Source organism: Halictus rubicundus, chromosome 3 (assembly GCF_050948215.1).
Source record: "Halictus rubicundus isolate RS-2024b chromosome 3, iyHalRubi1_principal, whole genome shotgun sequence".
Lineage (NCBI taxonomy): Eukaryota > Metazoa > Arthropoda > Insecta > Hymenoptera > Halictidae > Halictus > Halictus rubicundus.
Genome location: NC_135151.1, coordinates 7338920 through 7358911, shown reverse-complemented (window position 1 = coordinate 7358911; position 19992 = coordinate 7338920). Strand labels below are relative to the sequence as shown.

The window sequence follows — 19992 nt, the reverse complement described above, 5'->3', positions numbered from 1 at the left end:
ATGTAACAATTTGTTTAATTTAGGGTGTATTCGTCATTCGAGTCCTACTATACGTGCTCCAACATGATTCAAGGCGTCCGTTAAACCTCTGGAAGCCTTCCTGGCAGTGTTTTTGGGTAGCTGAAACGAATGTTTAAAAAGACTTGTGTAAAGAGTGTTCGAATATTTGTGGAAAGACAAAGGAAAAGCAGAAAGTAGTCACCTCGATCACAGAGTTCAGGAAATTGCTGAAACCTTCCAGACTGGAGACGAGAGCTCTGCCGATTCCGATGAACTTGTCACCGTTATTGCCATACTTCTCGCGCTCCTTGATATTGTCCACCAACGGCGTGGGCCTGAAGAAGGCTTCCAGCATTCCCATAAACGGCTTGGTGATGGGTCTCTCCAGGAGACCTTGTCCACCTTCCGTGTACAATTTCACGGTGTCCTGGGAATTTGGTCCGGTTCCGATTGTCGGTTGATTGGTGGTCAATTCGAGAGACCTTCGGGTTTCGTTGAAGGCGTCCGATTTGGCAGCGAGTATGGTCGTGAGCTGATTTTGCGACTCGCTGGCGAGCGTCTGAGCGGACAATGGAAATGGTAAGTGATAAGGATACGGTTCGAGGATTGTTTGTTAAGTTGCCGGTCAATTTTATTATTTCGAAACGGTTAGAACTTGAAATCCGCTAGCAGAATATTGTTTAGGAACATTTATTTTGGGATTTTTTTTTAGGATTATTAGTCATTAATAGACTGCGGACTTTATGCGTTTACGTTCAAAGAATGATGCAATCTGAAACGGTGGAAAGACTAAAACACTTTGAAGTTATTAATATATTATTTTCAATGTATTAACATTAATCATGGAAGACGCGTATTTGCACAAACTTTTCATTTTACATAAGGATCCGCAGTCCGGTCATTAATTTGATACATTTCTTTAAACACTGTAACAGTAAAGGAACAGACAGCAATGTTGATTACACGAAGAATGAGAGCACATAAGGAACACAAGAAAGCAGTACATAAAATAAATGAAGGCTAGATTTACTTAAACGTTAAAGTAAGTTGTTCAACAAATGTGTAATATATAATAGGAAAAAAATGTTCAAGAGCAATGACCAAGAAATGCTTCAAGATTATAGCTAGAGGTACAAGGTCGTAGGCTCGGGAAATATTGAAAGATGATCACAGAAGATAGATAAGAAAATGACAAAACTTCTACGATCTTCGATTAACGGATTATGGGCAGCCTATAAATAGCGCTGTTGATCGAAGATACGTCATTCTGTGTCGAGTTCTCGGGCTCGCAGGATCTCTTGGAGGATCCGGAAGATCGAGCCTGGAGGTTTCTCTGGAGGGTTTCGGGATTCCTAGGTTCACTTAGAAGGTCCACTTAAGACACTCTAGCGTCCCTTGAAATGTTTACTTTAAGGCACTCTAGGAGCCCTTGGAATGTTTACTTTAAGGCACTCTAGGAGCCCTTGGAATGTTTACTTTCAGGTACTTTAGGCTCCCTTAGCATGTTTACTATAAGGCACTCTAGGGGCCCTTGGAATTTTTACTTTAAGGCACTTTAGGGTCCCTTGGAATGTTTACTGTGAGGCACTCTAGGGTCCCTAGGAATGTTTACTTTCAAATACTTTGGGGTTCCTTGGAATGTTTACTTTAAGGCACTCTAGGGTCCCTAGGAGAAATTTCCCCTGGAAACTGCAGCAAAGGTCCCTCTGCAGCCCCTAAAGGCTTCTAGGGTCCCTTAAAAGGTATGCATAGAAGGTTCTAGGGTGCCCAGAAGAATCGTAAATATTTTGGAGGCTACATATATGATCCTTTGGAGAGTTTGCACTAGGAACTCTGACGTACCTAAAATATCTTGTATGTTTTAGAGGCTGGGGGGTCCTTTGGTGGGCTTTCTCTAGGAACTGTGAAGTCCCTAGGAGGAACTTGGATATTTTAGGGGTTATAGAGTCCTTTGGAGGGTTTGCTCCAGGAACTGTGAAGACCCTAGAAGGATCGTAGGTATTTTGGAGACTGTATGATCCCTTGAAGGGTTTGTTCTAGGAACTCTAGAGTCTCTAGAAGATTCTCAGGTGTCTTGGAAGCTTTAAGCCCCTTCTCATTGGACACGGTATGCTGAACTTCTGACAAAGTTCGTGTTACAATGTTGCGTTAGTATCACAAATTGACGTTTTACATGAATATCTCGTTTCGGGTGAACGGCCGTGCCGGTACATTTACTGCGTTGCTCAGATTTTACAAGCCCGTAGGTGAACTGGTCGGACCCGGCGTTAATATGGTGACAGGTTTGATCTTTATGCAGTATTACCACATGCGACAGTAAAAAGGGTTAGCCTTGTAACAGATTATTGTGAAACACGGTTCGGTGGGTCATTCAGCGCGTCCTTTGGACCGCTGATATTTCTTTCTATAATTAGTTGATCGAACGAGAAAAAGTTATTGAACAGGATAAAACATAGAATGTGTGCCTGATTAGTGCGCCAATTACCTCCGCCCGATCGACTAGGATGTTTCTGGCCATCGTGACTGAATTGACAAACCTTCCCGCGCCGATTCTTATCGCGTCGGCTGCGCGGCCTAACAATTCCTACAAAAACCGAAATTGTAATTTTCGTGCGAACCAATTCGGTTTCGAGACCGAAATATTCGATAATCCTCCTCCCGTCGATTATTCAGGACCTCGATTCGCTTTCTGTATCCGAACAAATTGCTTTACGTTGCGGTCTGCTTAAGTGAAAACTGCATCATCAAGAACTCTGTACAAACTGAGGCCGCGAAAGCGACGCTACAGAAATCTGGAAAGTCACTCACTCGTCCTTGATCCAATCTCGACGTTGCCTGAGAAGGAAGAGTCGTCGTCGTTCCCGCGTCACCGGTGTTCAACGAAAATTTCGTCGGCTGCTCCGTGGGAAAACCGATCGATCGATCCAAACAGCAGACCAGGACGATCGCGCTTATCCTCAGAACGATTCTCGCTTTTCCTGCGTCTCCCATTTTATTGATCCCGGGTAATCTAAACAGTTATTCCGTTACCAGTTATCATTTCTCTTGTAAATTATGATAATCGCCGTTTTAGCATTCGTGCGCGTATTTACAGGGAATACTGACTCACCTTCGCTCGAACGACTTTATCAATACGCACTCCGGTCGGCAATGTTTAAATAATATTGCGACGATCCTCGAACGATGTACCACGTTTCGCAGTCGATTCACGACTAACAGATTTCATTCTGCCCCGCTACAATCTCGCCGCGATATCTTACGACACGCTGTTACTTTCTCTTTCGATTTACTTGTCGATGTTAGTAATGCCACGTACGAGACCGGCGAGGCTCGCCTCCGACAGTTACGTGCTTCCTCGGAAGTCCGTTCGCGATCGCAAATGTCAGAAATTATTGGGAAATAGTTCCGCGGCTTGGGCCGCAAAAGCTGATTGCTGTTTTTCTAAAATTTCACGCCGATCGATCGTCGGGATCCACGACTTTTCACTCTCGACGTCGCGTCGCGTCCACCGTCGCTCAAGCGTGACTATTTCAGTGGTGTATGATGTTTAATTCGATTTTTGATACTGTTAATTGTTGCATCGTTAAGCAGCGTGTTGGCCGAGCCATGTTTCAGTCATCGAAGGAAATAGTTTCATTGTTATTCTTCTCAGTGCATCGTGACAACATGATCGTGATCGTGTGAAGATTCAAACGGTGATCGGTAGATTGCGGATTTCGTGCGTCTATGCAAAAATGAGTATTTAGATAAAATACCTAACAATAAGTGTGAAGCCGTAGAAGAATTGAACACTGTATTTAGAGTATTTGTTAATTTATTAAAATTATTAATGTGTATGGGTGAATGATAAATATAATGGAACTGTGTTGAAGGTGAATTTTCAGTGAATTCGAACGTGCTTATTTTGAATTTTTCACGGCATATTGCACGAAGAAGAATTTTCCTAGTAAAACCAGCTGTGAAGGTTTATACAGTGAAAGTTAACGATAACGTTAACGGCAATTTTTTCGACCGTTCACGTATTTCTTACCATTATCATGGAACAAGAAATAGGACAGTCCAAATTATTTTTATGTATGTTATATTTATTAACGGATCTCGATGATAATAAGTGTGGAAGAAAAATGAAGACTGACTAGAATATTCAGATGGCACAAATTTCTTTATTCGTTTGTTGTGGTTGCACTCTCCAGATGATCGGGAACATTATTTAATGTTCAATACAATAATACAATTAAATGGTCGCGAAGATTTTAGATATGTTGGAAAGTATTGACAAAACGAAGTGAATTATTGCTTTCGGCAATTCGAGTGGAACCTGAAACATGATAAAAATATGATTAGGATCTTTTTGAAAAATAGGAATTTTCGAAACGGGATTCAGATAGACATTTCTGTCTCTCTTTAACAATTTTAACAAGCTAAGCCGGATATATTGATATCCTGAAATTATTTAAATCTTTCTATTGTTTCGATTCTTATGTCAGTACTCAAACTTCGTTTCGACGTTCAGTCATATTGCATTTAATATTTTCAAATTTTACGTCTCAAATGCATGTACAATTATCCAAAAAAGTAGGAGTCAGCTTTCCTACACGTTGTCAAGAGCATCGAAACGCGTTTTACTTTCGAATTGTTTTTAAAAAATAAATTGGACCACTGGAATTAATACTTACGATTAATTGCAAAAACGGAAGGTAATTGTAAAGCATGGACTGAGTTCGTGCCATTATGGAAATTATGCTCCTCTGAAAGTAGTCTAGAATTTTTTCTATATACGGATGGACAGCTAGTTTCCAAACGATACTACCGAGTGGATTACTCTTTACTAAGTTGACTAGTTCTCGAACAGTATTAACTGGATGTAGACCCAACATTGTTGCGACCACGTTTACAACGTGGTCCAGTAATAATTCCACTTGCTTTACATCTGAAATTCGAGAAAAGTGAACACGGGACAAAAAATTAACAAGCGCAATCAACCCTGCGAGTGGCACTCTCGAATGATCACGACGGTTGCTATTAATTTAACTCAATTTCGGTTATGCGATAATAATCCTCGTTTCGAATAGTACACATACTTGGTTCCGGAAGTATGATTCCATGCCCACCTCCCGATTCGTTGCTTGATTTATCGTGTGATTCGTGGCTTGATCCTTCACTTGACCCTTCGCTTGTTTCTTTCGATTCACCTGAGCCTAAAACGGCAGAAACGATTAGCGTTATCGTGTCGGAGGAGGTTGATAGATTAGTGTAGTCTGTTGTTGGAAATAAAGAGACAACGTGTCATTAGTCTAGGGCAGGTGGGGGCGTGGTTCCACAAGCGGCCCCGTGGGGCTCTGCTCTGGCTCTGTGGAGCGCGAGAGCAGCTAAACCACGCCCACTCGGAGCATCGTCAACAGACGTTTGCTCTGGGAGGCCACCCAGAACGTTCCTATGGTAAGATATTGTTTTCGAATCTCTTTGGCTTACTTGAAACATTTTTTTCACTACCCCTTTTTCAGGAAGACTGCCTCTATTATCAAAATATTCCGAGGAGTACAATTGTTTTCAATTTCGAAACATTAGATTATAAATACGGAAAATCAGATATTCGAAATTTTTGTTTTTGTAGGTTCTGATGCAACTGCTGTCAATAAATTACACTATGTCAATTCCTCTGTTAAATGGCAACAGCGACAGAGAAGCCAAACTATTTCTTTCACTGTTAGCCGAGTTTTTTGTTGCACTCGTTGCACCTGTGACTTGGTCACTCTCCCAATTCAGATAAAATGTTTACAACAATTGTTCTACTACTCTTCTATTTTATTACATTCCGAACTAAGTAGTTTAGCCTAGAAACATCACCTTTTGAATCCTCGCCTGAAACGATAAACATTTTGTTACACTTTTATACCTTATTGGGGAAAATTGTGCAAAAGACTAGAATTCTTCGCAAATTTTTACAATATTCTTTACTATATTCTAGTGGAATTTTAAATATTACAAACGCGTAAAACTTAAATAAACATTGTCGCACTAACCTGAATGCTTGAGCTCCTTGGAGCCGTGCTTGACCTCCTTGGAGCCGTGCTTCACCTTTGGGACTTCCTACAATTTGAACAAAACGAAAAAAAAGTGGTGAGTTTCAAGCCAAAACTCGAGATTTCTCATTAGACATGATTTAAACTTGGTGACCAACAGTTTAAACAAGAATCAAAAGTAGCAGAAGGTAGCGCTCCAACCTTGTTCGTTCATTTTAAACGTATTTTAAAAATTCTTATCAAAGTCTACATGGTTATAAACACTATATTGTTCACATGTCGATTAAAAAATGCTTATAGCAGGATTAAGTACATAAAATGTATACATGTATACATACAATTACTTTTATGGATAAGTGTATACACAAAATGTGACAGACACAACACTGTCACTTAAACCGGTATGTCAATGTTCTACGGTAAGCAGACACTAGTTTCTGTGCATTTATGACAGAAATGAATGGACGAATTGCAAAACTGAATAGATAAAAAGAATCCAGAAACGCTGTTACATTCTTTCTGACTTGACAAAATAATTAAAACAAGAAGTACATTTCACTTTGTACTTTGCAATTTTTGTTTTCAGAAAGTTATATCTGTACACATAATTCTCTAAAATGGGTAATATCTTTCGATGTCAAAGTTTCGGAGGATTGTCATTTTACAGAAAAAAATCAATTCTCAGGATACAAAAAATTCATTCACTCTACAAAATTCTGTGATTTCTCGCGATTTACTGTCGAATCGTTACTTACTTTCGATCCATCGGGTTTGGCGAGAGCCACCGCGCAACAGGACAACAGCAAAAGTATTACAAGCTTCATTTTTCCTTTCCGGTTTCAACGTCTACAAAGGGGAACTGGAAGGGGAAAAACTGTCGCAAGTTTTGCGAACACACCTGCCCGGAACCACTGGAATTCTCTGTTGCTTTTTGTAAGCTCGTTTCGGTTTATATAGGTCACCGGCGAATAAGGCGACAGCGATATGACGTTTACAATAAACGCTACGACATGACATGTACGTTTACGTTGACGCAATTAGAAATGTTCACAATGTCCTTGGCTCCTGCCGAATAGGTATAGTTCTGGTCTAATTTGAATACATCGCGAACTTGTGATTAACGACAGATATGTATATCAGCTGATTATGCATACACGAGCTTCGACGTTGACCAGGGATGTAACGCATTTGCGCGGGCAAAATTAGGGTAAGTCGAGCGGCTTTATGGTTTTGTAGTACATATCGCGTCGAAAGCCATGCGTAGTCAAGGACGATCATTGTCGAAAGTCTTCTGGCGAAAATTTGAACATGAACGTCACTCGCTTTTTCTAACCTTCGCATTTGAATTTGTAAAGACACTCTTATCGACTGTGATGAGTACGCTGCGGATCTTTATGCAAATTTATGCAAAGTAAAAATTGTGTGTTTCAATTGTAAAATATTGCAACCATGGGGAAATTACTTTCCGTCTTTAATGGTGTTTTTAAGCTGACAATAACATATGAACGTTCTCGAACTCTTTTAATCTGTCTCCTGTTCGAAATTTCATCCATCCATTTTTTTTTTAGAAATGCATACAATCCGCAGTTAGGAAAAGGAGGAATTATTGGGTACTTGTTCCTGATAAATACAAATTTCCTTCCTAAATTATACATTAAGTGTTTATCTACCGTGCATGTATTATTTTGCCATTTTTATCGGTTGTATTAACTGTGTTTCGAGTTATCAGGCTGGATTTTATGCAACTGCAATAACAATGAGCTGGCACAATATAGAAATAGCAGAAAGGTTTAAAGAAATTGTTAAAGAAAGAAAAACATTTTTGTTTGGCTCCTCCTGCTCGTTCAAATGAATGTAGAACATTTTATTTTACATAAAGATCCACATTCGACTTGTTATTGAAACCGCTCGAGAAAGTTGCACAATTTTATTTAATTCTTTGCTGACGAGGATTTTTTATAATATTGGAAATATTTTCCACGAAGAACTAAGTTGTGTATCAAAGTCTAAAATACCGAAGGAGGCAATAATGCACTAATGCTGTGTTGCAACTTTCGAGATACGGATCTTATGCCGACAATATGGCGGCGCTGTTCCGCTAGGTTAGGATTGAGAGGGCAAATTTTAGTTTGTTCGAGTTTGAACGCGAAAGTCTGCATAAGATTCTAGAGCACATCGAATGTTAATAAACACCATGAAGAATCTGTTTTTGTATTCTTTAAATTATTCCGAAAGATTCTTAAACGCCACGAGAATGTGCAATAGCACAATCATCATTTTTAAAATGTTTTGTAATTACCTAAGTTTCAACTTACACAGAAACAGTAATTATCATACAATATAGTAGACTTTTAAGTTAACCAAGTACAATTTATAGGAATCTCTCTCAAACGTTATGCAGTTCCATTTAATTTTAATTGCTACTGTATTCAGCTCCACGAGTCACCGAGGCACTGATAAAAGGTAAAGGGCAGGAATATTCAAGTGATCGTTTAGCACAAACATCGATAATTATAATAATAAGTCTGTATATTAAGTTAGATAATTTATTAACACACCTCCTGTAAAAATGTATACAAAATTTCACCTACAATTAACTAGCTTCCATTACCACAAAGCTACGCATAATGCACACGTTTCACGTGAAACGTTTCAAGTTCACGCAGTACTGTCGGTCAACCAGCGTTGTTGTTCAACAATCGATTGACAGCGTTTAGGGTCGATACCGGTATCTGGAAAACGTAACAGTAGCGGTAATTATTATGAAAATAATGAGCTACGGATAACTAAATAATCAAACTGAATTCCTAGCGTATGACACGAATAGTCGTAAACTTTTAATTGAGTATGACTCGGTAAGAATATTTATTGTTTAGCGAGTCGCGCGCAGTACTTGTTCTTAGACTGTGAATTCTATGCATACGTAGTTTCTCCAAGTTTAATAAAATTCGCTCTAGTCGATCTAGGTAGATTAAACTATTTCATACTTTCTTGAGAAATAGGGCAAGGGACCCAATTACTGGAGCACCAATGTGCCTATATTGATTATACTTATTTTTAATGCATAATTTTAATGAACAAGATTTAATATCTCTTTTTTAGTATTCTAATATTCTAATATTAAAAGTAAGTATAATTCATATAGGCACAGTAATCGGCACCCGCATAGTAATTGGGTCCCTTACCCTAAAGAAATGCGATTCTAAGACAGCAAACTTGAGGATTCTAGTAGCAACAAATAATAGTTTACTATTTTTTCGAAATATGTCGTGTATAGAATCATTTAAATCGTGTACTTGTTAACTAATGATCTGCAAAGGCCTTCCTCTTGATGTTTCTAAAATTATCACTAGATTTGTTGATCTTTATGCAAAGCTAACACATTCACCTTATTTTTACTGTAGACGATCATTTACTCAATGAAACAATTTTTACTTCAGTATATTCAGTATATTAATATTAAGAAAATATTCATTATATTCTTTATAGTGTTTATAATATTCCATTTCATTATATTATTATTTGCAGTCTATGAAAATAAAAATTTGCATAAAGATCGGTAATTTATCAACTATAGAAATTAATTCAACGTCTTTTCATCGAGTCGGTTATGAAACCATATCAATATGTTTCTGCTACTTTGGTATTTCGAAGCATTAACTAATGAATGACTATAGTATTAACTCGAATCAGAAGGATCAACGTACGCACGAAAATTCGCAGTCTTCCTACCGAAAAAATTATAAGAAATTTACATTGAAAATGTCATCGTAGAATCCGTCATTCTGACTCGGCTTCTGCTCCTGCTGCCTCGATCCAGGCAAGTATGTGCTGAAGAGAGAACCTTGGGTCTGTCTGCGAGCTATGTTTTGAGTATGCGCGGCTTCCGGTTCTTGAACCTCCGCCGGAATGGAGTAGATAATTTGTTTCCTGGGTGTCCAGAACCTTTTTCTGAACACTCGTTTCGGGTGCAGGACTGTCACTTCCTTCGTGAAAACTGAAAGAAGAGGACTCGATTAGGAATCGCTGGCGTACGTTACAAATCTTCTGAAATGGGCTTTTCCGCTCAACGAGTGCCAATAACGCGCTGTACAAATTACTTTGGCAAGGCGTTTGATAGTCAACAATGGCAATAGCGGTTCTATACTCTATCGATTGTTAGCGACTCACCAGCTGGAACAACGTTCTCCACTTTATCTGGTAAGGCAGGTACAACAGGGACTGGTTCGACGGACAGAGTTTTGCCGATCGTCTTCACTTTTCCAGCTACCTGAGACACTGCAGCTAGAGGGTCTGGTGGTGGTGCACCTACTTCTGCAGTGTTCGATGCGCTCACCGATGCTTTTCCTGCAGCACTAGCTGGTGCTACGTCTGGTGTATTTGTGTTTCGAACCTGAGGCAATTACATTTATTAATTATTGATTATTACCAAATCGTTAATACAGGGTTGCTCTAAACTCACGTCTCGTAACATTTACTAGAAGATATATTCGTATGTATGTGCGACAGGTATGTGTGCAAAATAAATGCAGTTCTTTGAATGCATTCCTTTTTTCCTTCATATTATAAGTAGACTGCGAATTACAGTGATTTCTCTATATATGTCGCCAAGGTCTGGATGATAAAGGTAAGGGCCAAGAAGCACGAGAGGTCTCGGACGTCGAGGTGTGAAACATAACACAGCTCGGGTATGCCTCCTGGACGATACATGACGCTGGCAAGGCCCGTGTTGTTGACATATATCGAGACTTCACTGTATATGGAAACTTGTCTACATTCATTACAACACACAGGAGCGGCATTTATATTTGTTTCTTTTCCGAATCATTTGACTAAGCCCAAAATAATGAGACACTATTTCTAGAGTCTTTTAATCATTTTTGTCGTAATTGTCATAGTAATCCTTAGAAAATATTTTATCTTGCAAATCCGAGTCTAACTCGTGCCTAGTGAAAAGATTAGACGTGAATAAAAGAACAACCCGGTATCACCGTAGTTCGCACATTGTGTTCAGTCGACTGTTCCAAAAGATGAATGAACTGCGAATGATATTGTGTACATTTACAGCGTATCCTATAGTGCAAAATATAAACGAAAAGTGTACTTTGCGACAGATGGACATCGGATTTGAACGTGCAAGCATGAAGCTTTGATGATTGAGACCGTGACATGTGAACGATAAGAAAGAATACACAACGCAATTTCGTGTCATCAAAATATATTTCCTCCTGTCGAATTTCGATTATTCTCGTGGATTACAAGAAGACAGAAGCGTTCGTTCCGCTTAATTATAATAAATAGGTCGCAGTATAGTAGAATAATTTTGATCATCCAGCCTCCGAAATCATCTTCGACAGTCCTCCAGCTTACCGTTACGGATTCAATGGCCTTACCATAGTGACCGTCGGCGGGTCCTTTTCTGCCGACGAGTCTGCCTTTCCAGTCGACTCACGGGACTGTTGAAAAAGTTCAACCTTGAATTTCACGCCGAAAGGTTCCGGGTAGATTAATTTCGCGCACGGTCCTGTCGAATCATGCGGTAGAAAAGAGAAGAAAGAAAACAATGCGAAGCGGAAGTTTCAACACGCTTGATGCGATTACAGAATTTTTTAACACACTACAAAAACCAGCTCTCGAATTTATGCGACGGCTTCGCAAACAGACACGCATAAGTTACACATTGAATCGTAAAACATGCAGTCAAGCGGGCCATGCAAATTACTTCGGTTCGAACGCAATAGCTATTCTCGTTCGAACTTGTCCGTGCAATAATGGCGGTTTCGCATCGAGAAATATTGATAAAGGGCATTGCATGCAGGTGTCTGCTGGGTGTTGACAGGTAGTATTCTATTCATTTTCGACCTGTTGCTGCGACGTAACCTTCTTTCGCGAGATAATCTGAATGTTCGATCGACCTCTGGGCGGGTTAGGGTTCGCGCGGCCAGGAGATCCTGCGTTCGTCGATGGTTCTGTGTTCGCAGATTGCGAACCCGTCGATGCACCCGCGTAAAGACCACCCCTAATCGGATCGGATCCATTTCCGCCCAAAACGCCGCCCAATCCGGCTCCAGCGGACGGTCCTCCATCGCTGAAGCTTGCTCTTGCGTATAAACCTCCCCCTACACATTTTTTCGCATTAAAATCATTGCCATTCCATTCTTAACCTTCCGTTCGAGCACCAAAACCCATAAACCAGTTAGCGCCAGTAGAAACTACCTTAACAATCCGTATGTTATGCCGGGGTCATTCGTGACCCGTCGCGACGGGCATAAGCTCGAGCGACCGTCGATATGTACAATTTCATTCCGATATAAAACGACGATATTCCCACTTCTTCTTCTCCTTCGTCCGAAATACGACGAAAGCCCGTCCCGACCCGTCGCCTTATATCGAAAGAATACTGTAAATATCGGCGTGGGTCAGAAATGACTCCTGCATAGGCCTAGAACTCACAGGAGTCCGAGGGTTAATTGAACGTTCATGGTAAGCGAGCCTGTTCTATGAATTTTCTACGTTCATTTGCAATCTACATCCTCAAGTAAGTTTGTTGCACAATGCTTGTATAGCAACAACTAAACTGCGGATTTTTATGCGATATAAAAATTTAGAAGTCTATTTACCTTTTTAACTATTTTCGTGACTCGATAATAATAGAATAGTATCTTTAGACTCTCGAAATGTTTTTACTGGTTTACATTTAAACTACGGATGTTGCCATAAATGCATAACATTTGCAGTATACTGATACTTAATGAAAGACAAACAGTTCATGTATTGGGTTGGTACGGTTCGTAGCGTATTCAAATTAAAATTCAAAGATAAAATTAAGATATTTATTCATGGGTCAATTATGTTCCATTACTTTTTGCCATTTCTGAGGTAACTTATCATGTTATTGAATAAACCTATGAATAAATATCTTAATTTTATCTTTGACTTTTAATTTAAAACCGCTATGGACTTACGTTCCGAACCAGTAGAATTGCAATAGTCTATCTTGTCTTGAAAATGTAATCTTAAAAGCATATAAAATTTCTAAGTAACTTATTCGTTAATCCTACAGAAAATATTCTTTAATTTCTGTTGGAAGCATTTGTACATTTTTTAAATTCCGCTTTTCAAACTTGCGAACTATTATCTGATCGACGCTTTCACTGTGGAACACCAAAAAATAACTTAATTGAATTGAAATAAATCAATTTTACTAAAAACATGTCTGTACTTGACTACTGTACAAATCTAACAATCAAAATTAATCAGCATTTCTACCGAACAATTTTCTCTTCATTGTGAAAATCCAAGAAAATTAAGCAATTGGAAGTTTGTCAATAAAAAAATTTCTAGAAATCTGAAAAACAATTTATTTTTCAGTTCTCCACAATGTGGACCCCAACGAGGTACTCTAAAATTCAAGATCACAGTTCAGCAGGTTTACAAGAGGAATTTTAAAGAGTGTACGAATGCTTTCTTTGATATCTGTTTGTGCTTGTTGCGAGATACGCTAAGTTGTTCCCACCACCGCTAACCACTGTCCATGTAATTGTTTCGGTTACCCAACCGCAAGGTTAGGAAAGAATACACGGTACTAACTGGCAGTTGGATTATTGCCATCCAAGGCTCCACCCAAACCAGCTGCTGCATTAGCTCCCCATGGTGTTCCTGCGCTCGCATGAAGTCCGCCACCTGCTTGTGATCCACCTAGGAGTCCACCTAATCCAGCTTGAGCGTGGAAGCCGGCGAAATTCACTCTGATGCCCCCATCGGTGAATTGAATCAATGGTGGCTGTTATAGGAGTCGAAATGAGGCGAGTTAGACCATGATCCATCAATTTAGTACATGTTTTCTACGAGAGTGTTACCCACTGCTAACACTTGCCATAAGTTTTCTTTTCCTTCATCCGATATTTCGAGACTCAAACAATTAATTTATTAATTCTAAGTAATTCATTAGAATGAGAAGCTGAACAAAAATTGTTTTAAAATTGGATAATTAGATCAGAAAATGTTTATTAACGAAGACAAATGAAACCTGTTCTTAATCTCATTTATAACTCCTGTCAATACGTACCATTTTATTCTCTTTCTTTATTTTATTATTTTTATTCTTTTATCCTTTATTTTTTATGACTCCGGCATAGGCTTAGAACTCGCAGGAGTGCGAGGGTTAATTGTTCGATTAAAAGATGTCCTGATCGAAGAATAATCTTATTGCAGCTGAAGCTCCATGTTACAAGAACACAAAGATGATCAGAAAAACTATTTCGAAAAGTCCTGTCTCACAAAACTGACAATAAATCACTTCAAAATCATCCAGAAACTAGTATCAGTAGATTAACAATTGTCCAAGAGAAAGATAAACAAAATTTCAGTGAGACAGGATTATTGACACAAACACTGGGTAGTTAGCACGAGAGGTGAGCAAGCATAAATACAAAATGGCGTCGCCGTCAGTAAAGCAGTGAAGGAACCACTCCGCGACAATTCCGCTAAATGGCAAAGCACATAATTTCTATATGGTTTCTTTCGAGGAACGGTCACTTCGACGAAGCACACGGCGCGTACAATTTAATTGTTGCCTAGGCGGTAAACATAACGATCACGATCGACGAGCCAGACGCTTCCGCAATCCTTTCTCCAGCCGCGGCCACGTTTCCAGATTATCTAACGCTGCTCGTACGCCTAACTTTTCCTTTCGGCTGTTTCCTCGCGAACCAGTTTAGCTGTTCGCTCTGTTTCGTCGTTGTATTGATACGGCCGTGAGAATATACAGCAGTCATCGTATAATTAATATCTGCGGAACGATTAGGTTCTCCGGCGCGACTCGAGGACACTCGTGTTTCATTTCGACTGAAACTGGAATTTTTTCCTTTGGTGCGTAGGCAGACTTTTTCTTTTTTAATTTGATTCTCTTGAGTGGTCAATTTGAATATTCGGCTACTCCGAAGTATTCCAAATATAGCAATTCTATGCGAATCGATTAGTCTCTTCCGCGTCAGCGTCGCCCGGAGCGACGTGCGAAATTTGCAAACTGCTGCTTCATGATTCGATAAAATGAGGAACGATGAACCTTTGCACTGTGAAGTATGTAATTTCTACTTTTCCACTGCCGTTGTTCATATTACAACTATGAGCGCTAATGTTGCGTGTTGTTCAGGTGGTCTGAAAGCGAATATTTATAAAATATTTATAAAATAAATTTTATAAATCTATTTTTGTTCATCGTCTTTGTTTTATATATTCACTTTCAGACTGTATAAACAACATGTAAACTAGCCATGGATATTTCTATGTACGATTTTGTCTTAAATTTCATATGAAAGTCAAGAATAATTAAAGTGGGAATTGAACTCTGCAACTAAAAGTAAATCGGACAATGTTGTATTAAATTGAAAAAAACTCTTTCAATTGTTCATTATGAATGGGACAATGAGTAATTTGCTTTCAATATTCTGATCGAGAAAAATAATAAATTTTGTATATTTTATATCTAAGGAAAGTAAAATTGCCACTAGTCATTAATACTGCTGTTCTCCTCAATTACCTCAGACATCTATGTTTCCTAATTAACACTTTGCCTACCGAAAATCTGTTAATAGGCTCCTCGATGACTGTGCTATACTATGCACAGTCTTAACAATGTTCCCTTCAATAACAATCGCAAAGAAAAATTTTATGAAAACGTTCCACTAGTGAAATCTCCTCGATTAATAATTACAATTGAAGAATTGATTGAGAAACTGCAAAGATGGCTGCGGATTACTGACTTCCAAACGACTATTAAGCAACCACCAGTATATTAATAATATTTACTAGACGTACAAAGCACTAAAAGTGATTTGCAAACGTTGCCTCATAAATATTACAACACTGAATTTATTTAAACGTACCGAACATTAAAAATAACCTGCACACATTGTCGAATAAAAAGTACAAGATTGAAGTCACTGATACAATAGCTTTCGCAATTTTTATAATAACATACGATCGAACGAAGAAAATTATTTCAATGGAAACATCTCTGTAATTCTAAGAATTATAAAATAAGAAGTGTGGAACCATTTGATCGATGTTTGTGGTACATTTAGTGTAAAATTTCAACGAATAAATTTAGCCCTTATAACCATAATCAAAATCTTCGAGTGTAAATCAAACTGTGACCATTCAAGCACACAAAAATTCACAATAATTTTACTACTGATCAATAAAAACGTTAAAGAAATTTTTAAAATGAAATTGAAAATGGTTACCGAAGGGTGAACATGAAATATAATTATTTCATTTCGCGTATCCTGCTCTTCTATGAAATAGAATATTGTTAAATAAAATGTACTAAAAAGAGTTGAACTATGATAGCATGATAGCCTAGTCGTCTACGGTAAAAATCCTGAGTAATCAGAATTAAAATTCTGTTTTAAATCGTAGAAAGAACAGCAGCATCAACGATCGAAACTTTCCTAATCGAATGCCGAGCTAAATCGGATCTAGTACTCGAAGGGGTGTTAAATCATGGATCACTCACCGAGGTGGACGACTGTTGCCCGGCGACAGCGTTGTTTTGGGGCATCCCGTTGGCGAGTGCTGCCAAACAAAGAGCAAAGACCGTGACTACCTTTCCGCGCAGCATCTTTCTGTCAACTGAGTAGCGGCGCCGGCCGCGAACCGGAGGTATCCCGGCGTTTTCTAAAAAGGCCTCGAATGCATCTCGTACTCACCGGTCGGGAAGGGAGAAGGTCTGACTAAGAGCCGGGGCTGTGGCAGGAGAATTAAGTTTATACAGCTTATGGTTGCCCGACGCTCGCCGGCTATCGATGCATGAAGCTTCGCGCAAACCAGCGCGAGCCGTTCGCAGTCGGATCGCACGGTAATCGCTTCTAACAGAACGCACCGTGATTACGGAGTTCAAGGACAAGCTGTATGCCGCACGCTGACAAATTATAACTCGATCCGAGCGTATTCTTTATCGGTTTCACATTGACGGAAACTTGCAACTTTTCCGGCGAGCTACGCCGGATCCAACGACGACTGCGGGTCGAGTGATGTTGTATCGATCCGATCCGTGTTATAGATCCGCGAGGTTTCTTTCAATAAATCGCAAGAACAGCAACACGTGGTCGTGCGAAAATTGAAATGATTGATAACTATGCGCATACAGTTCTTCGCAAAAGTTTCTCCGAATAGTATTGCCGTCCGTGAAACGAACGAACTCGACGATTTTCATTGCAGTCTCTGATGCATCAGATTCTTACCCGTCAATTATTTTTCACGCGTACGCAGTGGCTTCTAGGAGTCTTTGAACGCTAAATTTTCAACTGTCACATAATTTTTTATAATTGAACTACAACGGCTAATTAAATAATAATTTAAGCACGTATTTAATCTTAACATGTCGAGTTTTCTTTAGTTGACAATCTTACTATAAAACAATGAATCTTCGCGGGATGCTACTGTAAATTATATTTGTGCGTTTACCAGTGGTTCTAATAATTTGATTAGGTAAAAAAGTTTGAAATTTTGCTTTTCTTGGCTGATTCTGACATGGGTCCAGAGATTGAAAGCTTGATCTACGATTTCTTTTTGGCTATTCAAGAATTTGGTCAACGTCAAGCGACAACTTGGTTTGTAGATTTTTGTGATTGACTGTATGTATATACGTCAATTAGTACGTAATTGCATATGAAGTATTTATCGATATGACAACTGGTAATAACGCTGCTCGTTTAACACTCACGTTTTACCTATGTGTCTTCGTATCATTTCTCCCAGTTGAACTGTGCTTTTCTGCGCATTTTGTGCAGATGCGCTTCTGTTCAGAAATATTTAGAGTTATAAAGAGTTTCAAGATTGTAATAAAAGTAAGAGGTGCAGTAAGATTTAAAGTCTGAAGAAATCCAGAACAAGATTATTCTACGAAAGTTTACATTCCTGTGGAGATCGATAATCTGATAATAAACATCTCAGCAAATTTACAAGTACTTTATAGAGTAGTTAAAATTATAGAAAATTCGTAAAGGTAATAAGAACTTTAAATAACTGCAATCCCTTGAGCAATGCAAAGTCTATACAAAATTTAATGAATTCTATTGCTTGAATAAAGATAAATGCAGAAGATAAGAAAATTCAACAGGCTAGTTGAAAAACGTGTTTCTATTGCGGAAGTACCGCGAATTCCGCAGTTACTGTTTACTGCTTGCTCTCCTTGAGATGCTAGTCACATTGTACCCATAAAAATTCCGACGTGGGTAAAATTCTCTTTTGAACAAAATGGACGCTGGAAGAATTCTTTGACCCGGCGGAGTGAATCATTTGATTGCATTTGATTCTTCGAAATGTGTTATTTAATCGCGATTGACACGCAGACCAGAAACGCGACGTCTACTTTTTACCTGTAGTCTATGATTATGTGTTCGCAACTTGCAAGAATCTACAGAGAAAAACAAGATAAAAACCTCATTAAAACGTCACTCCTCTTCATCTTATACTAATGACATCGTTAATAATAAACAATCTTTTTGCGTCTGTGCAGCCTTTAAGAAGTACTTATGCACTGTTTATTTACAATAGCATTTTCAATTTGATATCAATCTCTGCGTATTTGACTAGTTGGACTAAATTGGAGTAATGAAACAAATTTCCGAAACAATAAATATAAATTTCCATAATAATTCGCAGTTTGCACATCAATATTTCACTTTACAATTGATTTATACTGACAGTTCATCGGCCGTACTTTCAAAATCGAAAATAAATAATCTAGAATTTCTTAATATAAATTGTCCAACATAATGGATAACTACTTCTGACATTATCACTTGCAATGAAATGATCAAACTCCTCCAGAACACAACAAAGCCATTGACAACGCTACTAACTCTCTTTCAATGGCTAAAGCGTCGACATTAAGCTTCCGGTTGCGACAAGGTCCACGAAAGTCAATGCATCGAGCCGCCACGTGACTCTCCAAACATAAACAATGCACAGTAGCCACAACCTGCGCAGTCATCTATCAGCTCGTCAATTTGGCACGATGATGTCAGTAGTGGCGAAGCCTAAAACTCTGCACTAATCTCCTCCGGTTCCAAGAAGACGATCATAACAAAATTCTAGCAAGAAACACCTGGTCACCAACGTCGCAGAAACGATCAACGATTTTTTGTTTCGATCGCGCGGGACGAGGCGAGATGGATAAAAACGTAGGAAATCATGCGTACGCAATACTCCGGGATCAAAGGTGAATTAAGTATCGTTCCTCGCTTCAGAATTTAGGCTAACGATCTATCCCGTTCCCGATCCCTTCGGACCGAAGCAACAGGTGTTCCGGGTCCAAATTACTTTTGGGCCCAGCAAATGGTCCAAAAAAGTACCGTTAGTACGAACATTCTTTCCCTAAACACGATAGCGTCGCACAAATATCGTTAGCGTAGAGATCATCGAAATCTCCAGGATTTTCACAGCGAAACAGGTGGTGGTCAGTTTTACGTGCCGAAACAGGAAATTTAAAAGCGCGTTTATGTTTCCTTTGAAGCTACCCGCTCGTCGAAGAAACGACAAACATGATTCATCCAACCTTGCGCACCTGGCATTTTCCATACGGGCTCCGAGACGTTACGATAACCTGGATAATTTTCCATCTAATTGCCTTCTGACAAAGTGTCAGCGGAAATCCGTGTACCGGTGACGTTAAGTCGAGAAGAAAAAGGTGACGCGACGTTCGTCAGCGAACTTTGCGATAGTTGGAAAACATTCATTTGTCATCTATGTTGAAAGAAAGAGAGGATTAATCGAAGGTTTTGGGTCATTTGTCCTTTGTAACCTGCAATCTTCATGTTTTATATATTTTCTAAAGTCTCTTTTAACAGTTCTTTTAATAACATTGTGGATTCCGGATTTTTGTCTACTTGCGCCAAATTAATTATAAGCGATCTTGTACACTTTCTTGAAAGATTCAGTGTCTAACTTGCTGCACGAACAC

At 39.0% G+C, this 19992-nt stretch overlaps 3 protein-coding genes and 1 long non-coding RNA gene across 8 annotated transcripts in view; 1 reads left to right on the top strand and 3 right to left on the bottom strand.

Moving 5' to 3' along the window:
- Positions 1–11570, top strand: part of LOC143352551 (uncharacterized) — a 32883-nt gene extending 21313 nt beyond the window's left edge. The window contains exon 2 of the long non-coding RNA XR_013081960.1: positions 10651–11570. This is a non-coding gene — a long non-coding RNA (uncharacterized LOC143352551). The remainder of the gene's footprint in view (positions 1–10650) is intronic.
- On the bottom strand, positions 4–3678 carry LOC143352539 (uncharacterized). 2 transcript variants are annotated; one of them, XM_076785128.1, is made up of 4 exons: positions 2809–3677; positions 2486–2584; positions 203–559; positions 4–120 (listed from the first exon to the last, which is right to left on the bottom strand). In XM_076785128.1, the coding sequence occupies exons 1-4, from the start codon at positions 2989–2991 to the stop codon at positions 34–36; spliced, it is 726 nt and encodes a 241-aa protein (XP_076641243.1). In that variant the 5' UTR covers positions 2992–3677; the 3' UTR covers positions 4–33. The 2 variants fall into 2 exon arrangements, with proteins under 2 accessions (XP_076641243.1, XP_076641244.1); XM_076785129.1 differs by lacking the exon at positions 2486–2584 and having other exon boundaries at positions 2809–3678.
- On the bottom strand, positions 4144–6971 carry LOC143352541 (uncharacterized). Of its 3 annotated transcripts, XM_076785134.1 has the most exons (6): positions 6779–6969; positions 6024–6090; positions 5848–5862; positions 5082–5198; positions 4677–4930; positions 4144–4318 (listed from the first exon to the last, which is right to left on the bottom strand). In XM_076785134.1, exons 1-6 carry the CDS (start codon positions 6845–6847, stop codon positions 4235–4237), a joined length of 606 nt encoding a protein of 201 aa, XP_076641249.1. In that variant the 5' UTR covers positions 6848–6969; the 3' UTR covers positions 4144–4234. The 3 variants fall into 3 exon arrangements, with proteins under 3 accessions (XP_076641249.1, XP_076641251.1, XP_076641250.1); XM_076785136.1 differs by lacking the exon at positions 5848–5862 and having other exon boundaries at positions 6024–6051; positions 6761–6971; XM_076785135.1 differs by lacking the exon at positions 5848–5862 and having other exon boundaries at positions 6779–6970.
- Positions 8556–17024, bottom strand: LOC143352530 (uncharacterized). 2 transcript variants are annotated; one of them, XM_076785109.1, is made up of 8 exons: positions 16736–17024; positions 16543–16601; positions 13614–13806; positions 11886–12142; positions 11417–11479; positions 10194–10416; positions 9779–10020; positions 8556–8755 (listed from the first exon to the last, which is right to left on the bottom strand). In XM_076785109.1, exons 2-8 carry the CDS (start codon positions 16585–16587, stop codon positions 8699–8701), a joined length of 1080 nt encoding a protein of 359 aa, XP_076641224.1. In that variant the 5' UTR covers positions 16588–16601; positions 16736–17024; the 3' UTR covers positions 8556–8698. The 2 variants fall into 2 exon arrangements, with proteins under 2 accessions (XP_076641224.1, XP_076641223.1); XM_076785108.1 differs by lacking the exon at positions 16736–17024 and having other exon boundaries at positions 16543–16720.
- Between the last annotated feature and the right edge of the window lie 2968 nt (positions 17025–19992).

Coding starts and splice junctions, on each gene's coding strand:
- LOC143352539 (XM_076785128.1), bottom strand. CDS start 2,991: ATGGGAGACGCAGGAAAAGCGAGAATCGTTCTGAGGATAAGCGCGATC. Junction 560..2,485: donor TCCTAGTCGATCGGGCGGAG/GTAATTGGCGCA, acceptor TTGTCCGCTCAG/ACGCTCGCCAGCGAGTCGCA. Junction 121..202: donor TCCTGAACTCTGTGATCGAG/GTGACTACTTTC, acceptor CATTCGTTTCAG/CTACCCAAAAACACTGCCAG.
- LOC143352541 (XM_076785134.1), bottom strand. CDS start 6,847: ATGAAGCTTGTAATACTTTTGCTGTTGTCCTGTTGCGCGGTGGCTCTC. Junction 4,931..5,081: donor AATCATACTTCCGGAACCAA/GTATGTGTACTA, acceptor CTCGAATTTCAG/ATGTAAAGCAAGTGGAATTA. Junction 4,319..4,676: donor TTCCGTTTTTGCAATTAATC/GTAAGTATTAAT, acceptor ATCATGTTTCAG/GTTCCACTCGAATTGCCGAA.
- LOC143352530 (XM_076785108.1), bottom strand. CDS start 16,647: ATGCTGCGCGGAAAGGTAGTCACGGTCTTTGCTCTTTGTTTGGCAGCA. Junction 13,807..16,542: donor GGCAACAGTCGTCCACCTCG/GTGAGTGATCCA, acceptor CTCCTATAACAG/CCACCATTGATTCAATTCAC. Junction 11,480..11,885: donor AGGTTACGTCGCAGCAACAG/GTCGAAAATGAA, acceptor CTTTTTCAACAG/TCCCGTGAGTCGACTGGAAA.